This window comes from Carcharodon carcharias, chromosome 3 (genome assembly GCF_017639515.1).
Source record: "Carcharodon carcharias isolate sCarCar2 chromosome 3, sCarCar2.pri, whole genome shotgun sequence".
NCBI classification, from domain to species: Eukaryota; Metazoa; Chordata; class Chondrichthyes; order Lamniformes; family Lamnidae; genus Carcharodon; species Carcharodon carcharias.
In genome coordinates this window covers 34,149,691-34,176,065 of record NC_054469.1, presented here as the reverse complement: position 1 = coordinate 34,176,065, position 26,375 = coordinate 34,149,691, and the positions used below count along the sequence as shown (strand labels likewise).

Sequence of the window (26,375 nt, the reverse complement as noted above, 5' to 3'; positions counted from 1 at the left end):
CTTTTGTTTTGGATTTCCAGCATCCGCAGTTTTTTTGTTTTTAGGCCATATTTAAGTTGGCAGACTGTAACTAATGGAATGCTGCAAAGATTGGTTATTTACTATATTAATGACTCAGATGAAGAGACAGAGAGTAATGTATCTAGGCTTGTTGAGCATACAATGCTAGGTTGGAATGTAAACTGTGAAGAGGACACAAAGAGGTTGCAAAGAGATATAGATAGTCTAATTGAGTGGGAAATAAAGTTGCAGATGGAGGTGGTATAGCAAAGGTTCACTAGACTGGTTCCTGGGATGAGAGGGTTATGCTATGATAAGAGGCTGAGTAAGTTAATCTGATACCTCCTGGAGTTTAAGAGAGGTGATTTCATTGAAACATACAAGATACAGAAGGAGCTCGACAGGGTAGATGCTGAGAGGTTGTTTCCCCTGGTTGAGGAATTCAGAACATGGGGGATCAGCCTCAGGATAAAGGTTGATTATTTAGGACTGAGATGAGGGGAAATTTCTTCACTTAGAGGGGCGTGAATCTTTGGAATTCTCTACTCCAGAGGGTTGCGTGTGCTCCATAGTTGAGTATATTCAGGGCTAGGATAGATTTTTGACATTGCAGGGAATCAAGGGAGCAGATGAAAAACAGAGTTGAAGCCGAAGACCATCCTTAATTGCATTTAATGACAGAGCAGTGTTGAGGGGCTATGTGGCCCATTCTTGCTTCTATTTAAATTCTTATTCTTCCCAATCTCCAATGTAGTTCATGAACAGTGCTGCCAGTTTAGGTACCAGTGGTCTTACCTTGCACAGTTTCAAATTAAAAATTATTGACTGAGTGTAATTGTTTTTATGTTGACATTTGACTGTTGTAAATACATGAAGCAAAGTGCCTATTTTTAGATGAAAAATTGTTGATTTGCCGATTCATTACTTTGGTGCGGACTCATTTCTGAGATGCATTTAAATACAGACATTACTAATGCACTGTAGAGCTTAATTTTGATTGCAAATTACATTATTTCTATAAATGGGCTGTAGAATTAATTATGGGGCTTGCAAGTGCAATGTGTTTATAGCAATGAGGAGCAAATATTATTGGAAATCATGCACTCTCAGTAGATGCAATGAGCTACTGCTTTGGATGAATTATAACCTATTATGATGATTGCTGAAATTATATTGTGCCTTCAGGTTTGCATTCTTGCCTTGTTTTACATGACTTAAATATCAAGGTAAGATGGCTTTTAAGCAATAATTTGTTGGCCATCGATGAGGGCATCCAGTTTCAGCAAAGGCTGTTGAGGTTGTGGCAAAGTCCAGGTCTGTACACAGATAGTTATAGCCTAGGCTGGACTCATGTGCATTTGTTTATGTCATTGACTTCATGATGTAGTCAACACCTGGCAGCAACTGTCAACTTGGTACTTGGGAGAGGGAAAGGTAGGGTTTTTAACCCTGCCCTCCACGTTTATGAGAGCATTTTTGTTTTATTGCCTGCACTGGGTACAAAGCCAGATCTTAACATGTTTAAAGAAATGACTGCCATCAATTTTCATAACGTTTTTAATAGTTTCCACAATAATTTGCATTTATATGGTATCTTCAATGTAGAAAAATATCTCAAGACATTTTCAAGATGCAATTCGGTACAAATGGGCACTGAACCAAAGGAGGAGTTATGGTCAAAGTGGTGGATTTTAAGGAGGGAGTTAAAGAAGAAGAATGCCGGAAGGCAAAGAATTTCGGAGCTTGGAGCATAGATGGTTGAAGGAACAGTGGCCAATGGTGGAATGAAGGGGAGTATATGCAAGATGTCAGAGTCAGGAATGGCCAGGTCTAGGGTTCTGGTTAGAAGTGTCAGAGGATGAGGAACGAATGGAGGCCAGTAAGAACAGGAGTGATGCAAAAGTTGGACTTGTTGCAGATCACAAACAGAGGTTGGATGAGCAGAAACATGGATTGAAGAAGGGAGGCTGTAAGGGGTGCATGGGAATAGTCAAGCCTAGAGGTGACAATGACATGAATGAGGGTTTCAGCAGCAGATGGTCCAAGGCAAAATGTGAAATGGACAGTATTACAGATCTTAAATAGACAGTCTTTATGATGGAGGGATTATGAGGTTGGAAGCTCAGTTTGGAAACGAAGAGGACATGGAGGTTGCAAACTTTCTGGTTCAATTTGAGTTAATGACTGGAAAAGGGGACAGAATCATTGGCAAGAGTATGGAGTTTGTGGCAGGGGCTGAAGATGATGGTTTCAGTTTTTCAAAGTTTCTTTTTATTATTTGTTCATGAATGTGAGTGTTGCTGGCAAGGTGGATGAAATTGCAACTCATCCAGGACTGGTATCAGACAAGCAATCTGATTAGACAAAGGCAGAGACGAGTTCAAGAGAGGAGCAAAGAGGCATAGCTGAGGATCATCAGCAGATGGATGATGTTGGCAATGTTTCTAGGCATTGAATATCTAGAATACTGTGGGGGGTATGCGAGTATACTGCTTTATCCTATTCTCACCAGATAGCCTACATATACATTTTTCAAATAAGTCACTGAATAACATTCAGAAACACAATTGATTTTCTCCACCTTAGTTCAGGGAAATTCAACAATAACAAATTCAACAAACTCATTTTAAGGCCCTAATCTATCTTCCTTGATATTTTCATGTGGGTCACAATAGAACCAGCTTGGTGACTATAAAAATAAAAGTTCATTTTCACACAGAAGTTGGCTGTATTTTTCTTTATAAGGGCTTCCTTGAACAGAACATGTATTACTGGCAGTTTCTATGGAGATAGAAACATATAAGTTGTAATCTGAACCAACCCAGTATTGAAAGTGGCGTGGTGAAAAGCTAGACAAGTATACAGGTATAGGATATTGATGTGGTTGAAACACACCACCCAGTGGTTGTTTCTACAAGTGTAGAAGCTTGAAACATTTTCTGTTGAATGCAGCATCATGAAGTATCTCCAGTTTTACAATGCAGATCTTACAAGTTCAAATACTGAGATAGGTGCTTGTTGGACATAAAGTTGTAAACAGGTTTTCCAATTCGTGTTGGTATAAAATCTTCTATGCTTGATGGTTAAAATTTCATTACGGTATCTTTAGTTTGTAAAGCCTTTTCAGCTATGTTTACACGTTCTTTAAGCAAATTAGCTTGTTCTGAAGTCCCTAGGCTGGAGGCATTCTTCAATAAGAAGTGTGTAATGAAGAGTTTCAGGCCTTCCCGCAACATTGCCAGCTTTGAAATTCCAGAAATCCTGTAATGATAGAATATAAGGACCCTTAGAAAAATCCTGTTTCATTTCACATCACCAATTAAAGATTAAAAAAAGTAATATCAAAAGAATTATCCATTGGATGTTGCAGTTTTACTACACGGTTATTTCTGCTCTTGGGCAAAAGTCTGAACTCAGAATGAACAGAGGGGATAGATATTCATTCCTGTTATGGCACAGTGGATGATAAATGCGGAGTTGCTCAAATCCCAGAGGGAAACTTGAAACAGCTGCCACAACTGTTTTTGCAATTTGTATTTTATTTTGTGATGCGTGCCTTGAATTCAGTAGCAATGAGTCCACCAAGGCTTAGAGGTTCTTTACAATACTAAAAATAATTTGTTAATAAAAGAAGAGATTTTAAGCATATATACAGGTCTACAAAGCACTATTATGATCACCCCTAGCCCCCCAAATTAATCTGACTCCCAGTTACACCACCGGTAAGACCTTACCAGGTCTGTCTGTCTGTCTAGTAAAACAAAATAGATTTCAAAAGGCCCAGGCAAAGCACACAATACCTTGGACAGTGATATTCACAGTGAGATTTCTTAGCTTCGGTTCCCATAGACAGCAGCTTGATGCCCAGAGGCTGGAAGCTTTTCACACTTGTGTTGATTTTAGAATGCCTTCCCCCTTTTACATAACCTCATCTCCTTAATACACGTTTCTCCTTTTTCAATGCAAATTCCATTGTCCTAATATGCCTTTGCAACTTTACTTGTTCCATAAAATAAATCTTCGATACTACTCATTTGATCAGGTAACCTTTGGGAAAAATAAATACACTGCTTGGCTTATTGCTAGGTGTTAACACCTTAGCATCTCTTTGAAACTCACTACTCTGGTTTATCTAAAAATGCAAATGTTCCTCAGGCCTCACATTCCAAAATTTCAACCAAGTTTACATATTTAGCATTTCAAACCTCATTTCCCTTTTGGTCCAGACTAACCCTCTAATTCAATTAAATCACACACACACACCCCTACACACAGAGAAACTAATCCAAACACCACTATTAACCTACCTTTACAATAAAATTATGAAAATTATTATATTTTCATGACAATTCTCTAAAACTCTTAACAGTTGAAGACTAGTGCAAGAGCAAGCATTTGGAATATTGTGCAATTTTCTTTAGTTCAAGTCACAAATAGTTAATTGTCAACAAATCCAAAATTTGTATTTGTAAGTTGAAGTTTTGAAAGTTGCTGTAACATTGAATTATGTAGGTTGAATAGACTAATATCTGGAAAGAATCTCTTACAAAATGGTCCTGATGCTGAAAATCTCTTTATCCATTTGATTCTGAAAATGTCTAATTGTTTCAGCAAATTTCAGTATTTCTGCAACAACTCTTTGTCACCATTTTTATCAATGATCTGGATTATATCCATTGCTGATAGCAACCATAGCAAAATGTAGGACTGGCTAATATTTTAAAGGGAGGCGGTGGCGTAGTGGTGATGCCACTGTTCCAGAGGCCCAAAGCTCAAAGGACATGAGTTCAAATCCCATGGAATTAAAAAAAAATAATTAATGGTGGTCACAAAACCACTGTTGATTGTAAAAACCCATCTGGTAAACCAATGCCCTTCAGGTAAGGAAATCCTCTGCCATCCTTAGCTGGCCTGTCCTACATACGACTCCAGGCCCACAGCAATGTGGTTGATTCTTAAATGCCCTCTGAAATAGCCTAGCAAGCTACTCGGTTGTATCAAGCTGCTACAAGTCTAAAAGGAATGAAACCACTCGGAGTCCTGAGAACACTGCAAAGTCCTCCTTACTAACATTGGGGACTAAAATTGGGAGAGCTGTCTTACAGACTAGTCAAGCATCAGCCTGACATAGGGGGGAATTATCCCAGACTTGCACTAAGTGCAGTAGTGGGCAGGTAAAATGACATCGTACTCGCTGGCCGTGATGGCGGGTTTTCCAATCCCACTACATTACTTATGCAATCCTGAGAAACACGCCGTTTCGATGGTGGCTGGGCTCTCATTTGCCTGTCCGCCATCACCTCACTGCTTCATCATTTAAAGTCTAGCTGTGCCCACAACTCAGTGCTGCAATTACTGAAGGGAAGATGTCCACAAAAGGCAAGAAGACTGCAGCCCCCAGGTTTAGTCACGCGTCACTGGAACACCTTTTGGATGCCACGGAGGCCTGCTGTGATGTCCTCTACCCTTGCTCTGGCTGCAGGATGGGAAGTGACGTCACCAACCAGGCTTGGAAGGCAGTGTCAATGCCCTGCAAATCAGGACAGGCACCCAGTGCCAGTACAGGATGAATGGACTCATCTGTTCCACCAGGTTAACTCACTCTTCTCATCACTCTCATCTCTCACATACTCAAACCCACAGGGACCTCAAATCTCAAAGGACAACACCACTGACTCTAACACACACCCTCACATCTCCATCAGGCTCATATCCTCTTGAGCTCACATCCTCATTCCGGTCCATGGCACCACTCACCACACAAACATTCCAGGCAATACCATGTGTCCTGCTCACACACTCTCCATCTGTTTTCATGCAGGAGAAGATGGCTCACATCAGCAAGGAGAGGTCCCAGACCGGTGAGTATGTGGACCCTGCCTGCAGTGATGGTGAGGTCGACATTGAACACCCACCTGAGAATCCTGCACCACATCATCCCTCCCTCAACGCAACGGAGTGCTCTCTCTCTTATTTTTGACTCTGCCGTCATGTGCTACTTATCTCCACTTTGGTTCACAGGGAGGTCTGCCAAGGGACCAACACCCTCAGCCAGCCAGTCCCTCAGCTCTATCCATGTTCTCATCTGCAGCTAAGAGAACTCCTCCTCCAGTGAAGAGGTGGAAATAAGCAGCCTGGAAGACCCATCACCACAGAGGGAGCAGCTGGCCCATGAGTGATTCTGGAGAGAAAAGTGTGTGTGCGGAAGGACCTTTCGGAGCCTCATGCAAGCACTCTCCCACACACACGGATCCTTTATGATTCATACTCACCTCAATGTCCTGAGCATTTTGAGTGCTGCCTGCTGGGGTTCACTTTCAGTTTTCCATCTGAACTGACCTGCATCTCCATCCACCCACTGATCCTATTCCCATGTAGCACATGATCTCGCCTACGAAATCTCATTTCACTTTCGATTTAGCAAGCATGGTCTGGTTTCACTGCATTGTGCACTTCCCCAGTCCCTTACCCTCTCCCGGTCACACAGTTCCTCACCCACATCACAGTCGGCCCCCTTGGCATCACTTTCCACCTCCCCTCCGTTACCTACCAGCCACAACCATTTTCCTTTGGGGATGTCCAGGTGAACATGTGCATTCCCTTCCTTCCCAAAAATCCCATTCCCATCCACATTCACCTCCCCAGCCTCCTCCTTCCCACATCCTGGGCCCCGTGTCTGCTTCCAGGTCCCGACCAACCATCCGCGCCATCCCTTCTATCGCTACCGTCGAACCCTCACCCTACTGCCTCACTCTGCCCTCGGGCATTCTCACCCATCTTCCATATCATACAGACCTAAGTTCGCTCTCCAGGAAGCAGACATGGACCTATTTGACACCTAATGTGCACATTCACCTGCGCCCCTTCCCACCCGGAACCCCCCCGCACCCTGCCCCACTCAGTCCTCCCACCACTCTGGACTACCCCCTCCTTGCTTAGTCTCTCCCCCTTCCTGACTCCTTTCTCCACCCTTACCTCTTCAGCCTCACTTCTTCCTCCTGTCTTACTCCTATCCCCTTCCTGACTCTTTCCTCCACTCTTACTTCTTTCTCCACCCTTACTCTCTCCCCTCTCCACAACCCTTCCTTCCCCTGGACACCCTCTCCTAGCCCCACCTCTTCCTCCCCCCGGACACCCTCTCCTCTCTGCACCCTTCCCTCTCCTCACCCCTTTCTCCCCCTGGACACCGTCCCGCAGACACTCTCTCCCCTCTTTGCACCCCTTCCTCCCCATTGGACACCATCTCCTCTCCGCACTCCTTCTCTCGCACCTTCCATCCCCCCCTTACACCTACCTCCCCAGTTGCTGTCTTCTCCCGTTACCCCCTCCTCCCCCTGTTCTCCTTGCCCCCTCACAACCTCACCCCCGACACCTTCATCCCCCCATCCCAACCTCATCCCATCCTGACATCTTCATTATCTTCCCTCTCAACAGCACCCCCAGGCACCTCTTCCTCTCCATGCTGATCTTAGCCCTTCCTCTCCCACCCCCTCGACCATCATCCATTGTGAGAATCAACAGTGATTTTCCAACTTCCATGAGCTGCTTTGCAGCAGAGCCATGTCCATGAGAATCCACCCAGAATGCCATGGGCATTCCTCCAGTGTGCCGTTGGGCTCCAGCAACTTCTGCTCCTCAGACTTCTGCAATGTGAGCAAAGCCCTGGTAAGTCCCGACTTCTGCACATCACAGTTGTCAAGATGTGTTCTACGCCGGCGTGATTTCCCTATGACGTAGGCGGATGATCCAGTGGGGGGGGGGGGAGACGGGGACACACAATTCCGGCAGGCAAGTCTAATACTGATATGCTAAAGTATTACAATAAGGTTCCCGATATCCAATGGCTGAGAACGCAGCCCACCATCGGTGGGCTGAACAGACAACCGCAAACTGGTTTCACGCCATCGTGAAACCAATCGGACCATATTGCCTGCTCATGCCACTGAACATGCCCGATGCCATCGGGCATGGAAAATCCCAGTCATAGTCATACTCATGGAATCATACCCTACAGACGACTTCTGTAGACACCACCACACACCATCCTGCAGGGCCCAGGAGAGAGAGGTGGCTCAGGCGGTGTCAAACACCATGGCCCTGGGGCCTGGCCTCCATGTTTTTCATCATCCAGGCTCCAGCCAGAGCTAACAGACCAGCTTAAAAAAACATCTCTCAGGCTGAATGTTCTGATTTTTAAAAATCCAGTCTGTCAGTGGCAGTGTCAATCTCACTGAGCTGCTGCTGCTGTTTCTGATCTATGGGCAGCTTCATGGATCTGATTTCTTTTGAAAAGCCCACCAGAGATCTATGAAATTGCTAGACTAACAGCAGCTGTCAGGAGAGAGCTCTTACTTGAAAAATGCTAAGTCAAGTTCCTGTAACTTTAAAACCAAATGGATGCTGTATATCTGTGTGTGTGTGTGTGTGTGTGTGTGTGTGTGTGTGTATGTGTGTGTTTTGTATGTGTCTGTGTGGGGGCGGGGGGGGGGGGGCGGTTAGAGAGATGGGATGGGGGTTAGGAGGGATGGTTGTGGGGAAGTTGGGGTGAGGTTAAGAGTGGGGTTCGGGGGTTGGCAGAAAGTTGGAGGCTGGGGTTGGAGGAGTGGTTAGAGGAGGGGTGGGGGAGGAGATTGAAGGGGATTTGGGGGGTGCGGTGATTGGACTGGGGAAGTTAGGAGAGGAGGTTAGTCGGGGTGGGGGAGGTTGGATGGGGGCTTGGGGTATAGGTTAGAGATGGTGCAAGGGTTGTGGAGAAGGTGGCAGGTGGAATGGGGGAGAGGTTGGAGAGGAGTTGGTCGGAGTTTGGAGAGGATGTTGGGGAGATGCTGAAGGGAGGTTTGGGGGAGGGGTTAGCTACAGAGTTGACTTGTTTTTGTAAATGTAGTCATTTATTTGTAACCACTTTCCTAATATTAGCTGATTGATCTGTGATTAATTATCATTAGAAAATCAACATTAGGCCTCCAATTTCACCGTTGCTACTGTCACTCTGTTTACTGCATGAAGGTATAATGAAAGAAAGACATAACTTACATTTGTGCAGTACCTTTCATAATGTCTCAAATTACTTTACAGCAAATTAAGTACTTTTGAGCTGTCGTCACCGGTATAATGTAGGCAATGTTATCAAATGGTTTCAAGGGCTGAATGGCCTACTCCTGCTCCTAATACATGTGTTTGTATATCATTCTGGGATGGATGAGATGCACTGGGCTAGACGGTCTTTGACATCCATAATTATCTTGCGAACAGAGGATGGAATCGTGGCTGGAGTTCTGTTTATTTTGTTGCTAATATAAGCTTACTGTCAATGGGTTTTGTGGGGTGAGATTGCCACGACAGGAGTGCGTTATGGGCTCGTAGTAAATCAGTAACCTGTTTGACACTGCACATGATTCTCAAGAATCTTTTCCATTGACTTCAATATTGTCCTTTTGTCTACTTATCTATTATCCCATTCCATCTTGGTGCATTTTATGAGTTTTTTTTGAGGTGGTGATATGTTGTAAATAAAGTTGTGCCGCATAGTAGATATTGAAAATATATTGTAGTGAGAAGCAGCAGAGTTTTCAGACTTGCTGATCAAGAAAATGCAGGTACAACTGTGAACCAATCATTCTTTGTCCTCTGGCCTCTTAAAAGTTGTGTTGCACAGAGACACCTGAGGGCTCCAAAACTTCTCACTAACAGTGACGACCTATATTGTTCAATCATTCCACTTTGTTGCCCAGGAGTCATTTGATCTTTCTACCCTGTGAGATTACTGATAAAATAGAATCCAATTACACCCCTTGTATGAAATAATTATATTGAATAATATCATGCACCCAGGCAGAAGAAAATCTTCTTTGACAGAATGTAAAAGGTCTTGTGTAGTTTACCTGGGTTGCAAGTATTGAATCTTCCCCCCAAATATGAATTTACTTAGACCGCAACCATATGGTGTAATGTGCAGAACAAGTTAATGAGGGCTGAGGCATTCACCAAAATCAGTGTTATCATCTGCACAGTGTTATAAATAAGTAATGGGATATTTCCCTGTCAAATTAACAATATTGCGTGATGCTGTTAAAGTAAAAATTGTACTTTCTAGTTTGTTTAATAGTTGTAGTGGGATCACCTATGGGGTGCACACAAACTAACACCGCATTATGTCATTGCTGCTCTAAATAGTAATGAACAATGCTGCATACATATCAGACAATATTTGTAACCAGATGCCAACAATGTGCATTATCATTTTACGAGGACATTTTGGCGATTGTTTGGTGAATTGATTGGTGAATCTTGAAAGAGGAAAGATATCATGCATGATTTAGGGGGAGGGTTAAAGTGAAGGGGTGGGGGGGGAAGAATAAGGGGCCCAGGAGAAACACCAGGGTCCATGATTTCTCTCCACGACTGTGCCTTCCAGACACCACCATCATCATCATTGGGTATGTCCAGTCCCACTGAGTGGTATAAGGTCAGGAGGGAGTTGCCCAGGAGTCCTCAACATTGACTCTGGATCCCATATGGCAGCAGGGAAAACATGGACAAGGAAACCTTTTGCTTGTTACTGCCAACCGCCCCCCTCAACTGATGAAGCAGTGCTTCTGATGTTGAACACCAGCTGGAGGAAGCACTGAAGGTGGCAAGGGCACAAAATGTATTCTGGGTGGGGGACTTCAATGTCTACCTCCAACAGTGATACCACTACTGACTGAGCTGGCCGAGTCCTAAAGGGCATAGCTGCTAGACTGGGTCTTTGGTAGGTGGTGCAGGAGCCAACAAGAGGCAAAAAAATCTATTTGACCTTGTCCTCACCAATCTACTTGGCGCAGATGCATTTGTCCATGACAGGATTATAGGAGTGACCACTTTGTGGAGATGAAGTTCCGTCTTCACATTGAGGATACCCTCCATCATGTTGTGTGGTACTACCACTGTGCTAAATGGCATAGATTTTAAATGGGCCTAGTAATTCAAAAGTGGGCATCCATGAAGCACTGTGGGCCATCAGCAGCAGCAGAATTATACATAACCACAATCTGTACCCACATACAGCACTCAAGAAGCTTGATCCATCTAGGACAAAGCAGCCCACTTGACTGGCACCCTATCCACTACTGGCGTACAGTGGCAGCAGTGCGTACCATCTACAAGGAGCATTGCAGCAACTCACCAACGCTCCCTCGACATCACCTTCCAAACCCATGATCTCTAGCACCTAGAAGAGCGAGGGCAGCAGATGCATGGGAACACCACCACCTGCAGCTTCCCCTCCAAGCCACACACCGTCCTGACTTGGAAATATATCATCTTTCCTTCACTGTCGCTGGGTCAAAATCTTGGAACTCCCTCCCTATCAACACTGTGGCGTGTTCTTACAACACATGGACTACAGCAGTTCAAGAAGGCAGCTTCTCAAGGGCAATTAGAGGTGGGCAATAAATGCTGGTCTAGCCAGCGATGCCCACATCTCATGAACAAATAAAAGAAACATTTCAGCTAAGCAAGCACGAGTGAGGATCAATCCAGGGACTTCTAGGCATATAATACTTTGAACTTTTAGCTTTTTTCACCAGACTACTCAAGCAGCCAATTCAAACTCTTATACCACACTAATTTACTGATTCTAATGTTGCACTAATCACCATTTCATCTAAAATGATGAATTAAGGCACATAGTGACACCCATAGTGTTGAAGTGAACTTGCAGATACTGAAATTGTTTACTTTTAATGACTCAGTATCTGAAGCAAGGTACAGGAAGTTATATTTTGGATATACTGATTGGGGTCTCCATTTTAAATTCAATTGACATGGTTGAACACTTTTATGGCATTGTTTTACATTTATATATAAAAAACAAAATAATAGAGCTAATAAAATTACAAAATGTTACCTTTGAAATATTGCCACTAATTCTTCTGGTTCTGTGTTCATAAGTAGTTTATGGAGAATTTGGCGCAGGAACCTGACTTTAGGTTTATCCAGTTCGCTGAACTCAATCACCTGCAATATTGAAACAGGTATATATGGTAAACAGATTGCTTTCATTATAAAAAATAGGAGGTCATTCAGCCTGCTGAGCCTGATGCGGCACTTAATGGGATCATGGCTGATCTGTATTGCATCTTTATATCCTGCGACAGCCTTACTCAACAAAAATATATCAATCTGGGTCTTGAAAATTTCTATTAACCAAGCATCCACAGTTTTTTGGTGAATGATTGTTCCATATTTCCAAGATTGAGTGTGTGAAGAAGTGCTTCCTGAAATAGCCACTGAACAGTTCTGAAATAGTTCTGATTTTAAGTTTATGCCCCCCTTGCTCTGGCCACCCCAGCCAAAGGGAATTGTGAGGGGTTAAGGTCCCATATGGGAGGGTAGTAAATAAAATTAGAGTGCACGGGATTAGGGCAAGTGTACTAGCATGGACTGAGAATTGGTTAACAGACAGGAAGCAGAGCGTAGGAATAAACAGGTCATTCTCAGATGCAGGCCTTTACTTGTCGGATACTGCGAGGATCAGTGCTAGGTCCACAGCTGTTCATAATCTATATAAATGTGGGGACTAATTGTAATATTTTCAAATTTGGTGATGACACCAAACTTCCTTCACTGTCGCTGGGTCAAAATCCTGGAACTTGATTCCTAACAGCACTGTAGGTGTACCTACACCACAGGGTCTGCAACGATTCAAGAAGTCAACTCACCACCACCTTCTCAAGGGCAATTAGGGATGGGCAATTAATGCTGGCCTAGCCAAGATGCCCGCATCCCGTAAACGAACAAAAAAAACTGCATGGGAACATAAGTTGTGAGGAGGATGCAAGGAGGCTTCAAGAGAACTTGGACAAGCTAAGTGAATGGGCATCTTGATGCCCATTGGAATATAATGGAATATAATCACAGAATCACACAGTGCAGAGGCGGCCCTTCGGCCCATCAAGTCTGCACCGACTTGTGAAAAACACCTGACCTCCCTACCTAATCCTATTTACCAGCATTTGGTCCATAGCCTTGAATGTTATGATGTACCAAGTGCTCGTCCAGGTACTTTTTAAAGGATGTGAGGCAACCCACATCCACCACGCTCCTAGGCAGTGCATTCCAGACCGTCACCACCCTCTGGGTAAAAAAGTTTTTCCTTACTCCCCCTAAACCTCCTGCCCCTCACCTTGAACTTATGTCCTCTCGTGACTGACCCTTCAACTAAGGGGAACAGCTGCTCCCTATTCACCCTGTCCATGTCCCTCATAATCTGGTACACCTTGATCAGGTCGCCCCTCAGTCTTCTCTGCTCCAACAAAAACACCCAAGTCCATCCAACCTCTCTTCATAACTTAAATGTTTCATCCTAGGCAACATCCTGGTGAATCTCCTCTGTACCCCCTCCAGTGCAATCACATCCTTCATTTAATGTGGCGACCAGAACTGCACACAGTACTCCAGCTGTGGATTCACCAAGGTTCTATACAACTCCAACATGACCTCCCTACTTTTATAATCTATGCCTCTATTGATAAAGGCAAGTGTTCCATATGCCTTTTTCACTACCCCACTAACATGCCCCTCCACCTTCAGAGATTTATGGACGCACACGGCAAGGTCCCTTTGTTCCTCAGAACTTCCTAATGCCATGCCGTTCATTGAATACTTCCTTGTCAAATGACTCCTTCCAAAGTGTATTGCCTCACACTTTTCAGGGTTAAATTTCACCTGCCACTTATCTGCCCATTTGACTATCCTGTCTATATCTTCCTGTAGCCCAAGACACTCAACCTCACTGTTAACCACCCGGCCAATCTTTGTGTCATCTGCAAACTTACTAATCCTACCCACCACATAGTCATCTCTGTGGTTTATATAAATGATGAATAATAGGGGACCGAGCACAGATCCCTGTGGTATGCCACTGGACACTGGCTTCCAATCACTAAAGCAGCCTTCTGTCATCACCCTCTGTCTCCTACAACTAAGTCAATTTTGAATCCACCTTATCAAATTACCCTGTATCCCAGATGCATTTGCCTTCTTTATAAGTCTCCCATGTGGGACCTTGTCAAAAGGCTTCGCTGAAATCCAGATAAACTACATCAACTGCACTACCCTCATCTACACACCTGGTCAGCACCTCAAAAAATTCAATCAACTTTGTTAAGCATGACCTCCCTCTGACAAAGCCATGCTGACTATCCCTGATCAAACCTTGCCTTTCCAAGTGGAGATAGATTCTCTCCTTCAGAATTTTCTCCAATAGTTTCCCTACCACTGACGTTAGACTCACTGGTCTGTAGTTCCCTGGCTTATCTCTACAACCCTTCTTAAATAGCGGAACCACATTATCTGCTCTCCAGTCCTCTGGCACCTCCCCTGTGACCAAAGAGGAGTTAAAAATTTGGGTCAAAGCCCCTGCGATCTCCTCTCTTGCCTCCCTCAGCAGTCTGGGACACAAATCATCCAGACCTGGTGATTTGTCCACTTTTAAGCCTGCCAACACCTCCAATACCTTGTCACTCCCTATATCAATTTGCTCAAGAACCTCGCAGTCTCTCTCCCCAAGTTCGACACTTTCATTCTCATTCTCTTGGATGAAGACGGATGTGAAGTATTCGTTCAACACTCTACTGATGTCCTCTGGCTCCACCCATAGATTGTCCCCTTGGTCCCTAATGGGCCCTACTCTTTCCCTGGTTATCCTCTTCCCACTGATATACTTATAGAATATCTTGGGATTTTCCCTTTTACCAGCCAGAGCTTTCTCATATCCCCTCTTTGCTCTCCAAATTGCTTTCTTAAGCTCCACCCTGCACTTTCTGTACCCCACTAATGCCTCTGCTGATTTGCTTCCCTTGCACCTGCTAAAAGCCTCTCTTTCCCCTCTCATCGTATCCTGAATATCTCTGGTCATCCATTGTTCTCTGGGCTTGTTATTCCTTCCTATTACCCTCGAGGCAACATATTGAGCCTGTACCCTCTCCATTTCCTTTCTGAACACCCCCCTCTGCTCCTCTGTAGATTTCCCCACAAGTAGCTGTTCCCAGTCTACCTTGGCCAGGTCCTGCCTTATTTTACTAAAATCCACTCTCCCCTAATCCAAAACATTTTTTTGCAACTTGTCTATTTCTTTGTCCATAACAAGTTTAAATTGTACCATGTTGTGGTCGCTATCACTAAAATGCTCCCCCACCACCACCACAGCCACCTATTTCCCCAGAATTAGGTCCAGCACTGCACCATCTCTTGTTGGACCCTCTACATATTGACCTAAAAAGTTCTCCTGTACAAATTTCAAGAAATCCACTCAATCCAAGCCCTTAACGCTATTAACAATTAATGTTGGAACAGTTGAAAGCACCTAATATAATTACCCTATTGTTATTGTTTTTACACACCCCGCAAATTGTGCACATATTTGCTCCTCAATTTCCCGCTGGGGGTCTATAATAAACACCTAACAATGTGGCAGCCCCTTTTTTATTCCTAAGCTCTACCCACAAAGCTTCATTCGATGCCCCCTCCAAGATATCATCTCTCCTTACTGCAGTAACTGACTCCTTAACTAATAATGCAATGCCTCCTCTACTTTGCATTTCTTATAACTTTCTTTGCATCCCTTTGTTGCTTTTCCAATCTGCTGGATTCCCACTTTTCCATGCATTTGTGTAAGTCTTTTCGATTAGCTTGAAACTGTCTTATGTTACTTGCTGACCATGATTGGTTAATCACGCAAGTGGGGCCTTTGCTTTCATCTACAGTTTTGTATCATATCAAATACATCTTTCAGTACTTCCCAATGATTAGCTGTAGGTTTATCTGTTCAGAATTCAACACAGTTTACTGAAATAAATTCATTTCTGAAGCCTTCAAAGTTTGCCTTACTTAAAACTTGTTTTGTGACTCTCCCATCTCCCTCTCAAACCAAACATTAAATTAATTCAGATTATCACTATTAGTTCAAATGAATTAAATTAATTCAGATTATCACTATTTGCAAGCTTTACAACCTTACCGCTAGATTAACTAGTTCTGGTTCATTAACCTTAAATTAACATGGCCTTAACCTTTGTTGATTCTAAAAAGTATTGTTCTGGATGGCCGTCCCAAAACATTGTAGAAATTCATTGCATTTATTACTTTGCATGGTTTTCTATACCTTGTCCACCAGAAAACACAAAGACTAAAAACTTGCATTTATGTGGCACCTATAGATGTGGCAAAATATCCCAAGGTACTTCATAGATTTGTTATTAAATGTAATTTAATATTGAGTCATGTGAGGAGATAGTAATCCAGAGACCCAGGGTAATGCTTTGGGGACTCAGGTTCGAATCCCACGACAGGCGATGGAATTTCAATTCAATAAAAATCTGGAACCATTGTCAATTGTTATAAAAACCTACCTGGTTCCATCAGGAAATCTGTTGTCCTTACCTGGTCTACCATGTGACTCCAGACCCACAGCAATGTGGTTGACTCTTAAATGCCCTCTGAAATGGCCTAGCAAGCTACTCAGTTACTGCTACAAAACCACAAAAAAGGAATGAAACCACTTGGCATTGACCCAGGCACCGAAAATGACAATTGCAGCACTGTCAACCTTGCAAAGTCCTCCTTACTAACATGTGGGGGCTAGTGCTGAAATTGGGAAAGATGTCTCACAGACCAGTCAAGCAACAGCCTTGACATAGTCATCCTCACGGAACCATACCTAACAGATAATGTCCCAGACTCCGCCATCACCATCACTGGGTATGTCCTGTCCCATTGGCAGGACAGACCCAGCAGAGATGGCGGCACAGTGGTATACAGTCGGGAGGGAGTTCGCCTGGGAGCCCTCAACATTGACTCTGGACTCCATGAAGTCTCATGGCGTCAGGTCAAACAAGGGCAAGGAAACCCCATGCTGATTACCAAGTACCGCTCTCCCTCAGCTGATAAATCAGTGCTCCTCCATGTTGAACATCATTTGGAAGAAGCACTGAGGGTGGCAAGGGCGCAGAATGTACTCTGGGTGGGGGACTTCAATGTCCATCACCAAAAGTAGCTCGGTAGCACCACTACTTATCGAGCTGGCAGAATCCTAAATGATATAGCTGCTAGACTGTGTCTGCGGCAGGTGGTGAGGGAACCAACAAGAGGGAAAAACATACTATACCTCATCCTCACCAACCTGCCTACTGCTGATGCATCTGTTCATGACCGATGGATAGGAGTGACCACCGCATCGCACAGTGAGGATACCCTCCATCATGCTAAATGGGATAGCTTTCACAACTGACCTAGCAACTCAAGACTGGGCATCCATGAGGCACTGTGGGCTATCAGCTGCAGAATTGTACTTGAACACAATCTGTAACCTCATGGTCTGGCATATCCCCCACTCTACCATTACAATCAACCCTGGTTCAATGAAGAGTGTAGGAGGGCATGCCAGGAGCAGCACCAGGCATACCTAAAAATGAGGTGTCGACCTGGTGTGATATCAAGAAATGGCTGAAGGCACTGGACACTGCAAAGGCTTTGAGCCCTGACAACATTCTGGCAATAGTCCTGAAGACTTGTGCTCCAGAGCTTGCCGCGTCCCTAGCCAAGCTGTTCCAGTACAGCTACAACACTGGCATCTACCCGGCTGTGTGGAAAATTGCCCAGGTATGTCCTGTACACAAAAGGCAGGACAAATCCAACCTGGCCAATTACTGCACCATCAGTCTACTCTCGATCATCAGCAAAGTGATGGAAGGGTCATCAACAGTGCTATCAAGCGACACATGCTTAGCCATAACCTGTTCACGGATGCCCAGTTTGGGTTCTGCCAGGGGCACTCAGCTCCTGACATTACAGCCTTGGTTCAAACATGGACAAAAGAGCTGAACTCCCAAGGTGAGGTGACAGTGGCTGCCCTTGATATCAAGGCAGCATTTGACAGAGTGTGGCAGCAAGGTGCTCTAGCAAATCTGGAGTCAATGGGAATCAGAGGGAAAACTCTCCTCTGGTTGGAGTCACACCTAGCACAAAGGAAGATGGTTATGGTTGTTGGAGATCAGTCATCTCAGCTCCAGGGCATCACTGCAGGAGTTCCTCAGGGTAGCGTCCTAGGCCCAACCATCTTCAGCTGCTTCATCAATGACCTTCCTTCCATTATAAGGTCAGAAGTGGGGGTGTTTGCTGATGATTGCACAATGCTCAGCACCATTCGCGACTCCTCAGATACTGATGCAGTCCATGTCCAAATGCAGCAAGACCTGGACAATATCCAGGCTTGGGCTGACAAATGGCAAGTAACACTTGCATCAAACAAATGTCAGGCAATGACCATCTCCAACAAGAGAGAATCCAACCATCGCCCCTTGATGTTCAATGACATTACCATCACTGAATCCTCCCACTATCAACATCCTGGGGGTTACCATTGACCAGAAACTGAACTGGACTAGCTACATAAATACTGTAGCTACAAGAACAGGTCAGAGGCTAGGAATCGTGTGACGAGTAACTCACTTCCTGACTCCCCAAAGCCTGTCTGCCATCTACAAGGCACTAGTTAGGAATTTGAAGGAATACTCCCCATTTGCCTGGATGAGTGCAGCTCCAACAACACTGAAGAAGCTTTACACCATCCAGGACAAAGCAGTCCACTTGATTGGCACCACATCCACAAACAATTACTCCCTCTACCACCGAAGCACAGTAGCAGCAGTGTGTACCATCTACAAGATGCACTGCAGGAATTCACCAAGGCTCCTTAGATAGCACCTTCCAAACTCTCGACCACTACCACCTAGTAGGACAAGGGCAGCATATAGATGGGAACACCACCTCCTGGAAGTTCCCCTCCAAGTCACTCATCATGGAAATATATTGCTGTTCCTTCACTGTCACTGGGTCAAAATCCTGGAGCTCCCTTCCTAACAGCACTGTGCGTGTACCTACACCATGTGAACTGCGACTTCAAGAAGGCAGCTCACCACCACCTTCTCAAGGGCAACTGAGGATGGGCAATAAGAACTGGCCCAGCCATCGAAGCCCACATCCTGCGAATGAATGAAAAAAAATTATGACAGATGGCCAAAATTTTGATCAAAGAGGCAGTCTTTAAGGAGTATTTTCAGAGAGAGAGTTTGAAGGGTTTAGAGAGGGAATTCCAGAGCTTACAGCCTAGGCAGCTGAAAGCACTGCAGGCTGCGATTAATATTGGGATTCGCAAGGGACCAGAATTGGAGGAGTGCAAAGAACTTGGAGAGTTCTAGAGCTGGAGGAGGTTACAAAGATAGGGAGGTGCGAGGTCATGGAGGGAATTTGAAAACAAGAGTAAGAATTTTAAAAGTGAGGCATGTCCAGACTAGGAGCCAAAGTAGGTCAGCGGGAATGAGACTTCATGCAGCAATAAATTAACTGTGCAAGCTCCCTTCACTTAACAGCTTGAGCATGTGCATTTTCTACCAAAACTTGGTTGTCCAAGACACTGAGAAAATTGGAGACTCAAACCAAAGTGCCAAAAATATAATTATTTCTTTGCCTGGGTACACAATCCGATCACATCATAAGCTTAATTGTGTTTCTTTATAAATCAGTGTCAATTTATATGGTGCATTTATGTCGAAAAATGTCCCATAATAATTCTGATAATTAACTTCTATTAAATTGAGAAAGTGCTTAGTAAAGCATATGGGATCTTGGGCTCAATGAGTAGAGGCATTGAATACAAAAGCGGGAAAGTTGCAGCTGTGAAGGTTATGGTTAAGGACGAAATTAGTATAGCCTGGAGGTTGACAAAGGAAGGAACTTGTCTTTGGATTTGGGCTGGGGTTGGGGCAGCAGTGGTGGGGGAGGGGGTGAGGGTGTTAGGTTAGGCAGATTGGAACATGTGAAAAAGATAGAGGAAGAAAACTTATGAATTAGGAGTAGGAGTAGGTCATGCAGCCCCTCGAGCCTGCTCCACCATTCAATAAGATCATGGCTGATCTGAATGTAACCTCAACCCCACGTTCCTGCCTACCCCCAATAACCTTTCACCTCCTTGCTAATCGAGACTCTAGCTCTGCCTTAAAAATATTCAAAGACCCTGCTTCCACTGTCTTTTGAGGAAGAGAGCTCCAAAGACTCACTATCCTGAGAGAGAAAATTTCTCTTCACCTCTGTCTTAAATGAGCAACCCCTTATTTTTAAACAATGACCCCTCGCTCTGGATTCTCCCACAAGAGGAAGCATCCTCTCCACATCCCCCTGTCAAGACCCCTCAGGATCTTAAAGGTTTCAATTAAGTCACCTCTGACTCTTCTAAATTCCAGTGGATACACGCCTAACCTGTCCAGCTTTCCTCATAAGACAACCCACCCATTCTTGGTATTAGCCTAGTAAACCTTCTCTGAACTGCTTGTAACGCATTTACATCTTTCTTTAAATAAGGAGACTAGTACTGTACACAATACTCCAGATGTGGTCTCACCTATGCCCTGTACAACTGAAGCATAACCTCCCTACTTTTGTAATCAATTCCCCTCACAATAAATTATAACATTCTATTAGCTTTCCTAGTTACTTGCTTTACCTGCAGATGAGCCTTTTGTGATTCATGCACTAGGGCACCCAGATCCCTCTGAATCTCAGAGCTCTGCAATCCCTCACCATTTAGATAATGAGCTTCTTTTTTATTCTTCCTGCCAAAATGAATGATTTCACATTTGCCCACATTATAATCCATTTGTCAGATCTTTGCCCACTCACTTAACCTATCTATGCCACTTTGTAGCCTCCTTAAGTCCCTATCACAATTTATTTTTCTACCTATCTTTGTGTCATCAGCAAATTTAGCAACCATTCATTCGGTCCCTTCATCCAAGTCATTTATATAAATTGTAAAAAGTTGAGGCCCCAGCACTGATCCCTGTGGCACATCACTTACACATCTTGTTAACCAGAAAATGACCCAGAAAATTTATGCCTGCTCTCTGTTTCCTGTTAACCAGCCAATCGGCTATCCATGCCAATATGTTACCCTCTACACCATGAGCTTTTACTTTCTGCAATAACCTTTGGTGTGGCACTTTATCAAATGCCTTTTAGGAATCTAAGTACAGTACATCCATTGGTTCCTCTTTATCCACAGTACATGTGACTCCTTCAAAGAACTTCAATGAATTGGTTAAACATGATTTCCCTTTCACAAAACTATGTTGACTCTGCCTGATTACATTGCATTTTTCTAAGTGCCCAGCTATAACATCTTTAATAATAGCTTTTAACATTTTCCCAATGACAGATGTTAGGCTAACTGGCCTACAGTTTCCAGCTTTCCCTCCTTTTTTGAATAAAGGAGTTACATTTACTATTTTCCAATCTCATGGAACCTTCCCTGAATTTAGGGAATTTTGGAAAATGAAAACCAGTGCATCAACTATCTCACTAGCCACTTCTTTCAAGATCTTAGGTGAAATCCATCTGGACCTGGGGATTTGTCAGCCTGCAGTCCCAACAATTTGCTCAATACCACTTCCCTAGTGATTGTAATTTTCCCCGAATTCCTCCCTCCCTTCCATATCCTGATTTATAGCCATTTCTGGGATATTACCTGTGTCCTCTATAGTGAACACCAAAGCAAAATACCTGTTTAATTCATCCGCCATCTCTCTATTTTCCATTATCAATTCCTTAGACACGCTCTCTTTTGGGCCAAAACTCATTTTGTTAACTCTTTTCTTACTTAATTATCTATAGAAACTCTTACTATCCATCTTTACTAGCACGCTTCCTCTCATACTCTAGTTTTTCCCTCCTTATTAATCTTTCTGTCATCCTTTGCTGTTCTTTATATTCTTTCCAATCTTCTTTGGCCAGAGTTGGGGTGGAGGATATCACAGTGGCCCTCCAAAAGGCATTCCAGTGATGGGTCATTGAACTCTCCTTGGCTTTCAGAACTATATCTTCCCTAGAGCAGTCCTGGGCTGCAAGCATTGAGAACTGTGTGCGTGGCTGCAATTTAGAGATGGCATCCGGAGTGAGGAAATGGTGAGCTAATAGCGGGGTGGGTGATTTAGAGGCCGCCTGCCAGTGAAATGGTGTGTTTCCTGTGGTTGCATAATTAATGAGGTGGGAAGCAGATGATATGGCTGGTGTGGCTGGCAGGTAAAACATTTTTTCTTATGTCCGCTACCACACTTAGTGCAATTCTGGGACGATTCCGCCCTTAGTAGAAAGTTACTGGAGTGGGATTCTTGGCTATTTTTCCACTGCTAACCCAGGAAAGCAATTAAGGTGTCCTTATTCTTATTTAGTCAAGATCAGCCAAACTAGCACAAGCCAAGGATCAAATTTAGTAACTGCTCTGATGTGCAAGGCTTGATAACTGACTGGGAAAATAATTAACCCATCATTGACCCTCCACGACTGTGATTGCTGTGGCGAGTAGTGAGAGAGGCTGGTTTTGTCCTTTTTTGCCACATCAACCATATTTCTTTTTCTGATACAAAATTTCACATGCTTTGAAAAGCTTTCCAAGTGGGTGGCTCTAAAGCATAAATGATACATTAGTCACTCAGATGCTAATGCCATCAGCTCAAGTTATCTGGCATCCTGCTACATCTTGAGTGGTTTTATGATTTACTTGTGAAATGAAGACTTCCTGATCATCCTCTTGCACACATTAGATGATTTACTTTTTTTCCTCTCACGTAGTCCTGATAAGAAAATTCCATTTACACTTTACTCTATGATAAGTTACCATCATTTGCTCTCTCACTTGAGTAAATGTGGTTCATACTTTTCCAGGAAGAAAAATATGAAAAATGTGCATCTTTTATGGCAGATCTCCAAGCAACAAAGCAATATATAAAAGTTTTATGTGAGGAACTCTCCAATACACCCAATGAGGAAGACAGTCTGTTAGGAAATATAGCAATATTTTCCCCCTGCTTCCAATGTTGTACACAGTTAGCAAGGGTTCAATAACTTGAAGTGAGTCAGTGACTTAACACATGGGTACCAAATTAGGCATTGTGCAATAGGGAATGTAATCAAGAGGGCAGATCTGAGCTGAATGGGCCAGATCTTCTGGTCTCAATAGAGCTGCAATGGTATCAAAAGTTCCGAGTAGCTGATTTATGCCTAAATTCAGAACTTCCAGTTAGTGACAAATGGCTTGGTGGGAGCCCCTGCTGATGGTCCCGCTGGGACCTGTCAGTGTGTAAGCTTGGGCTGTTTGCCCAATAGTTACACAGATTTTTAGCTTGATTTATTTAGAGCCGTTCCTAGCAGGTGCAAAGGTTCTTCAGGGGTGTAGCTCTTTAAAACAATGCCAAAACACTTTAGCACACCAACCACCCTTGACTTGGCTCACCCCATCCCTTCTTTCTCCTCACCCTCCTCCCACCCAATCACCCACCACTGCTCACTCCTCCCTCTTGCACTCTTGGCTCTGTCCACAGCTCCCATTCTTTATGCTTGGCTCTGCTCAGATGCACACCCACCCCAACATTACGCACCCCTGGCACTGCAGGCTCTCCTCCAACATCAGCCAGACTAAGGAGCTGGGGATTTCAGGTAGTGAGCCGGGGATATAAGTGGGCTGAGGAGAGCTGGTGGGGTGGTGTGGGGGTGGAGGGGATGTGCGGCGGCGAACCTAGAAGTAAAAGTTGATGACAGATACATTTAAGAACACTGATAATCATGAATTGAAGGCAGGAGTGTGTCTTCAGTTTGTGATGTGAAAGAGGGTGTGGAATCACTGATGGGTCCATGTTGCAACAGTATCAGTGCAAAAAACTAAGGCCACAGTTTTGAACATGGTCAGTGGCTTGTGTTCCTCTTCCACCACTGACTGGAATATCTGAGCCAAGATCTTGTTCAATAAGGGATTATGTTTGGAAGGGTAATGATGTTATATTAAGAATGCACTCACCTTAAAGATGGACAGAGATACCACTTTCCTGCTGAGAAGGTGAACAAGGAGATGAACCAAGTTCATGGTTGTCACATTGGTCATGCTCTTCAATTCTCGGAAGTGATCCCACATGTTGAATTGGAATGTCATCTATTTGCGTTGAAGGATCAAACAGAGATTTTTAAAATATCTTTGAAGGCTTACTGAATCTAAGCACCTTTATAAGTCAGCAAGATTGAGAACGGAGGGACCTGACTTGATAGTTTTAGCCTGTTTATCCAGTTGAGAAGAACAAACTCTTTGCTTTTGGATGTGCAGGTTATAGAGTACATTCTATACCCAATCCTCAATTTCCAAACTTACATTAGCCAAATTAAAATGAAAATTAATTACCAAGACTACTATTTAACTATGCTCTGCCTCTCATTCCAATCTCGCTTACAGAAATTTACAGGTGGTCAAAATGGCAGATAAGAATTTTTGGATAAAAACAAAAAAACTGCGGATGCTGGAAATCCAAAACAAAAACAGAATTACCTGGAAAAACTCAGCAGGTCTGGCAGCATCGGTGGAGAAGAAAAGAGTTGACGTTTCGAGTCCTCATGACCCTTCGACAGAACTTGAGTTCGAGTCCAAGAAAGAGTTGAAATATAAGCTGGTTTAAGGTGTGTGTGTGGGGGGTGGAGAGAGAGAGAGAGAGCCCAGCTTATATTTCAACTCTTTCTTGGACTCGAACTCAAGTTCTGTCGAAGGGTCATGAGGACTCGAAATGTCAACTCTTTTCTTCTCCACCGATGCTGCCAGACCTGCTGAGTTTTTCCAGGTAATTAAGAATTTTTGGAGTCCACTGAAATGGTGAAAATCACCACATAAAGTGAGCTTAAAGTTTGCATCAGATTCTGTTGACATCTTTTGATGATGCAGTCAAAAACATGTCCATGGTAACTCCAGGACCTTTTTAATCGCTGTAGCACAACCTTGGGTATGTGTTCCTACAATATAGAAAGGTTTTGGTGGGAATCAGAGCTGCACCCGAGGGGGATCGTAAAAGTTAGTTTTTCACTCAAAATGACTTTTTAGTCTCTAGTTCCACTGAAATCTAAACATAGTATTTTGACTGCTCTCAGACCCACATGCATTGAAAAAATTTGAAGCTATATTCTCCATAACTATTACCCTTTAATAAACCAGTTTGAAATACATTATTATTTTGTTAGGATTTCTAAACCATTTCAATCAATCCACTTTAAAATCAACAACACATCACAAAAAATGCATCAGCTTAAATTATTAGAGCAAATGTTAAATGACGTCTTTAAAAATACTGCAAAGTGCCAATATCTTGATATGGTAAACAGAGGTAAAATGCAATTCAACTTGCAATAAATAATGTAACCTTTATTTTAAAGGGAGGTTTTTTTGCTGCTATCTCTCAAATTGTTGACATGTAAGCATTTAAATCTCAAGGCCAACTTTAAGCACAGACATAATGTTCACAGGGATAAAACAAATATTGCATGCAGTTATGTTTGCCATCAGCGGAAGAAACTTGTCAGGTAAGTGCATTCTAATTCACTTGTAAACCTAAACAGCTGAATGAATGGAAGCAATCGCATTACTATTAAGGAACATCAGTTAGCACTTCTGGGCTAGAAGTAGCCAGTTAATTGCCCAACTATCAGGGTAAAGAAAAAGTGCTCTTCTTGTTCTTAACTTCTAATGTTCACACTTATCCTTATAACCTTTAGTCTGATTTTGATTCTGATTTTAAAACAATCCAGCCCCTCTTTGAAGGGGTCAATTGATACAGGACTGTTTAGTTAGCTATCAGTTTCATATAGTTTAATAATTTTAAACTTGTACTTGACAGCTCTGGGATCACGGTACAAGTTATGCAGTCAGTTTTCATTTATATTATCTAGGTCTGTTTGCACATTAAAAACATCAAGTCTTGTCCCTTTCCAAATATACTTTTCTCAATGAAACTAAGTTTGGTTCTGAGGCGTCCCTCATAATTCCGAGCCCCAAGTCTCAGTCGCTCTTGTCGTTGCTCTTGAAACTGTTAATACATCAATGCCCTTTAAAGATGGTAGGGTGTCAAAATTGTACACAGTTGTTCAATTGGTCTCCCAACTAATCTATTAAAGATTAAATTAACTAGTTTTATTTTACAGGCAAGTAGTTTTGAGTAACTCTGGAAGAAATGATTAGCATTATGTAATCAGCTATTGTTATGATATCGCAGGTGGTATTTGTCAGACGGACCAAATCTCAAAGGGAAACTTGGTCATGCTATCATAACGATTTTACAATTTGTATCTAGTACAAGAAGGTTTGTGCACTGAAGTCAGAAGTAATGAGTCCACTACCATCTTTAGAGATTATAAATATTAAATTAAAACATTTATTGATTAAAGAAAACTTAAACACAAGACCACAGTTACACATAGACTCTTAACTACACCCCTTTCAGGCAAAAGTACAAACAGATTTTTAATTGAAAAAACAT

General features: G+C 43.2%; 1 protein-coding gene across 1 annotated transcript in view; it reads right to left on the bottom strand.

Annotated features, from left to right (window-relative positions):
- Positions 1–1,541: 1,541 nt before the first annotated feature.
- The window catches only part of nom1 (nucleolar protein with MIF4G domain 1), a 75,348-nt gene continuing 50,514 nt past the window's right edge, over positions 1,542–26,375 (bottom strand). Inside the window, exons 9-11 of the mRNA XM_041184987.1 lie at positions 23,885–24,016; positions 11,888–11,997; positions 1,542–3,261 (exon numbers count right to left, since the gene is read on the bottom strand). Of these exons, the coding sequence (XP_041040921.1) occupies positions 3,084–3,261; positions 11,888–11,997; positions 23,885–24,016 (420 nt within the window). The 3' untranslated portion in view covers positions 1,542–3,083. The remainder of the gene's footprint in view (positions 3,262–11,887; positions 11,998–23,884; positions 24,017–26,375) is intronic.